Below are 4,009 nucleotides of genomic sequence, written 5' to 3' on the forward strand. Positions count from 1 at the left end.
TTGAATCTCACCTGACAGAGCTGTGGGGAGTTCGGACAGGAAGTCCTTCAAAATAAAAGCCGGGTGTGTGGAGGCAAACAGAGGCTGAGGCTGATTTGTTTTGATGAAGGTTTTTATGATAAATTAAATTAAAGTTTGTGACTGTGAGATTAACTGAACTGATGTTGCTCATTGTTATAATAAAAAATATATATTTTACTTTTATCTTTAATTAATATTCTTGTTTTACTCACAAGTAAGTTGCTAATTATATAAAGGCAAATACAGGCTTTACAAATCTGAAGAGATGTAGTCTAAATTGATTTATAATAAATCATTATTGATGAAGTTGAAAAGAGTTATTTGAAATATATAGTGCTAATTAAATACAATAGGTTACGACTGACTAACAACACAAAATGCAGAAAGATAAAAACCCTGATCTGAGTCCGTTATACATTAAGTATAATTCTATCTTGTTAAGTAAACCATTTAAATATAGCTGTTTATTCAATCACACTCGTTTTTATTCTGCAAACACTGAAACATTCTCATATAAAGCATTCAGATCTGTTAAAACACTCAAAATCAAGCATAACAATCACCATAATCCCAGGCATTATGTGTGTATTAATCCAAAAATAAAAAAGTTATTCAAATTCACAACAAAAGTAATATTAATCAATTAGAGGAATTTGTGTAATACACTGGATCTTATCTGTTACAGTCAAAGGTGTACTTATTTGAGTTTCTTTGTCTTTGACAGTGAACACGTGAAAAGCTACAAGTTAAATAAAATTTGATTAAATTGAATTTTTGCAATAAGTAATTAGCAACTTTATCTACATGTCTGAATGTGACAACACCTGAACACACCCTGCAAATTACACCCACACATGATGTCATTTGAAAAATATTTGTGAGTTGCAGTGTCTATTTGCATAAAGGACAACACAAAGAGCAATAAAGACTGTGGAAATGTGCCAACAATGTCAGTATCTACGTAGACACTTTAATTACTGAACACAATTCAACACTATGAACATGAAAGTTTGACCCCACTGTGAAACAAAAGCATTAGTGAGGCACAAATCTGATCAGATGTGGATCAAAATTCTTGTTAAGCTCTCTTCAGGTGAGTTAAGATTCATTTCCACTCCAAACCTGGAGCTGACTTTCCAGGTAGGAGCACTGACATGGTGAAACAGTAGAGGCTACAAAGCTGGAACCACACCTGTGTCTAAGAATGAAATAGAATAACCCCTAGAGAAAATTGCACCAGACCTGTTGGTGTAGTATGCATTTAAAGAGTGACCTCTACTGGACTAATTCACATCGGCAAATAGCAGACAAAACATAGAATGATTGGTAGTATAACATATAGAAAACACTTTTTTAGATTTAGTTATTAACTTAATAAATGTACAGACTTTCTGATATATAGAGTATGTATCAACAGCAGAGGAATAATATTTAGTACACTTAGCACACAGTGTACATATGACTCTAAATATATATTATATATTTTTAGTTGTAGAACTTGTTTACTAGCATTTTTCTGGGATCATCATCCTCCAGGGCTGTTTTAAAGAAGAATAACTGGATAGTTAGTATTATAGCAGTTAGACACAAAAATTCTAGATGAAATCAATGAGAATGATCTGTTCAGTAAAAGTTGCCTAAAGCTCACATAGCTGAGCAGTGTTTCCAGGAGGACCATAAAGACGTAGTCCAGCATAGAGAGGCTGAGTGAATGTGGTCTGGACTCTGTGGAGGAGAGTCATGGTTTCAGAGACGCTGTAGAAGGACAGAACACCTGCTCTGTGATTAAGGTAAACTCCAACTCTAGAAGACTGAGGACCAGAAAGATGAGATGTGATGTTGTTATGCCTGAATTCATAACGGTATTTGTAAAAATTTAACACCCAGGACTTGTCAGAGTTTCCAAATGTTTCATTTGCAGTGTCGCTGTCTTTGTATGAGACCACTACTGAAACTCCTCCAACGTCCTTTTCCACCTCCCAGTAACAACGTCCAGTCAGACTCTCTCTACTCAGGACCTGATGCCTCACATTGAATCTGTCTGGGTGATAAAAATACCATTGTTCTGTTGTCATAAATGTAACTTTTCTGTACTCTTCAGATAGTGATAAATATGTGTTTGCTGTGTTTGGATCCAGTGTGATTTTAGAAGAAAATTTGAACAACTCATCTCTGGTCTTGGGCTCTTGTGAAAGCAAAACATCCACTTTAGAAATTGCTATTACAACATTTGTCCATTCCGCATTCAGAATGTCCTGTAGTTTATCTCTGAGCTCTGATACAGCTTCTGTCACTACATCAAAGTGGTGCAAAGTAATTGGGTAGATCAGGATCATGGAGAAGTCTTTGGATTCATTGAGACATGTAAGTGAAAAGTAATCATTTAGAAACTGGTTGTGATCCTCTGTGTGTGAGAGCTGCTCCAGCTCAGCGTCTTTCCTCTTCAGCTCAGTGATCTCCTGCTCCAGCTTCTCCTGAAGCTCTTTGACTCGACTCACTTCAGTTTCCTGCTGGGATCTGATCTGCTGCTTCACATCAGACCTTCTTTTGTCAATGAGACCAATCAGCTGAGTGAAGATCTTCTCACTGTGCTCCACTGTTTTACCAGCAGAGTGATTGATAGCCTCCACCTCCTGTTGAAGCAGCTTCACCTCTTTCTCTCTGTCCTGGATTCTCTGCTGGAGTTTTTGTCGACTCCCCTCCAGCTCTCTCTGCCTCTCAGTCCTTTCTGCTGCAGCTGAGACTGTGTCGTGACCTTTATGTTGATCCACAGAGCAGAGATAACAGATACACTGCTGATCAGTACGACAGAACATCTTCATCACCTCATCGTGACGAGAGCAGATGTTCTCCTGGAGCTTCTTGGAGGGCTCCACCAGTTTGTGTTTCGTTAACTGAACTACATCATAATGAGGCTGAAGGTGTTTCTCACAGTATGAAACCAGACATTGACGACAGGACTTGAGAGCTTTCAGTTTTCTCCCAGTGCAGACATCACAGGCCACATCTTCAGGTCCAGCATAGCAGTGATCAGCAGGAGCAGCTTGGAGTCCAGTCTTCTTCAGCTCCTCCACTAAAACTGCTAACATGGTGTTTTTAACCAGCACAGGTCTCGGTGTGAAGGTCTGTCTACACTGAGGGCAGCTGTAGAGTTTCTTACCATCCTCTTCATCCCAGAAACTGTTAATACAGTTCATACAGTAACTGTGTCCACAGGGAATAGTCACAGGATCCTTCAGTAGATCCAGACAGATCGAACAAGAGAAGGTTTCTTGGTCCAGCTGAACTCCTTTCTGCGCCATTTCAAAGTTTTACTTTCTTAGAACTGAACTAGTTTGAGCTCTGATCAACAACATGTGTTTGTGCAGTGAATGGAGTCTGTCAGCTCTTACACTTCACCACATGTTGGTTCCACCCATCCTCAAACTGTAGATGTGAAGAGGAGGGAACAAGGAAATAAATGGACAGAGTGGAGCTCACTGTGTTTGAGAGCAGGAAGTAAAGGGAGGGTCATCAGGCTTTGGTTCATTCCAGGAACAGGAGCGGTTTGACACATTTTCTATGTGTTTTTTAAGTAATGGAGCATGTAACTTCCTCAATAGCAGCTCAGACCAGGCAGGTTGAACCCAAATGCAGGACACAGAGCAATGTAAGGAAACGTACAGATAGTTTGGTAAGAAGCAAAACACCCCTGTATCTTAACCAATAGCTTGTAATTCAGCGATGAGCTAATTGGACCGTAAGGTTTCACTTATCAGCATTAACTGGAATCGCAGAGTGACTTCAAGCTCTCTGCAGTAATTTGATCAACTTCGTTCTACGCACCAGCTGTTCACTGGAAGATATCTTATCCAAATGTTTGCAAGGGGGTGACAGAAGAGAATAAATTAACTTCAGTGGCAGACATGTTGCTGAGCACGAAAAGAAGCCACTAACATTTAGACGTTAAGTCAATTTTAAGGATTAAAATAATTACAACACATTTTTA

General features: G+C 39.0%; 1 protein-coding gene across 1 annotated transcript; it reads right to left on the reverse strand.

Moving 5' to 3' along the window:
- Positions 1-484: 484 nt before the first annotated feature.
- Positions 485-3,563, reverse strand: LOC113172047 (E3 ubiquitin/ISG15 ligase TRIM25-like). Its single transcript, XM_026374852.1, has one exon. The coding sequence runs from the start codon at positions 3,321-3,323 to the stop codon at positions 1,659-1,661; it is 1,665 nt and encodes a 554-aa protein (XP_026230637.1). The 5' UTR covers positions 3,324-3,563; the 3' UTR covers positions 485-1,658.
- Positions 3,564-4,009: the final 446 nt, after the last annotated feature.

Source organism: Anabas testudineus, chromosome 17, assembly GCF_900324465.2.
Source record: "Anabas testudineus chromosome 17, fAnaTes1.2, whole genome shotgun sequence".
NCBI lineage: Eukaryota > Metazoa > Chordata > Actinopteri > Anabantiformes > Anabantidae > Anabas > Anabas testudineus.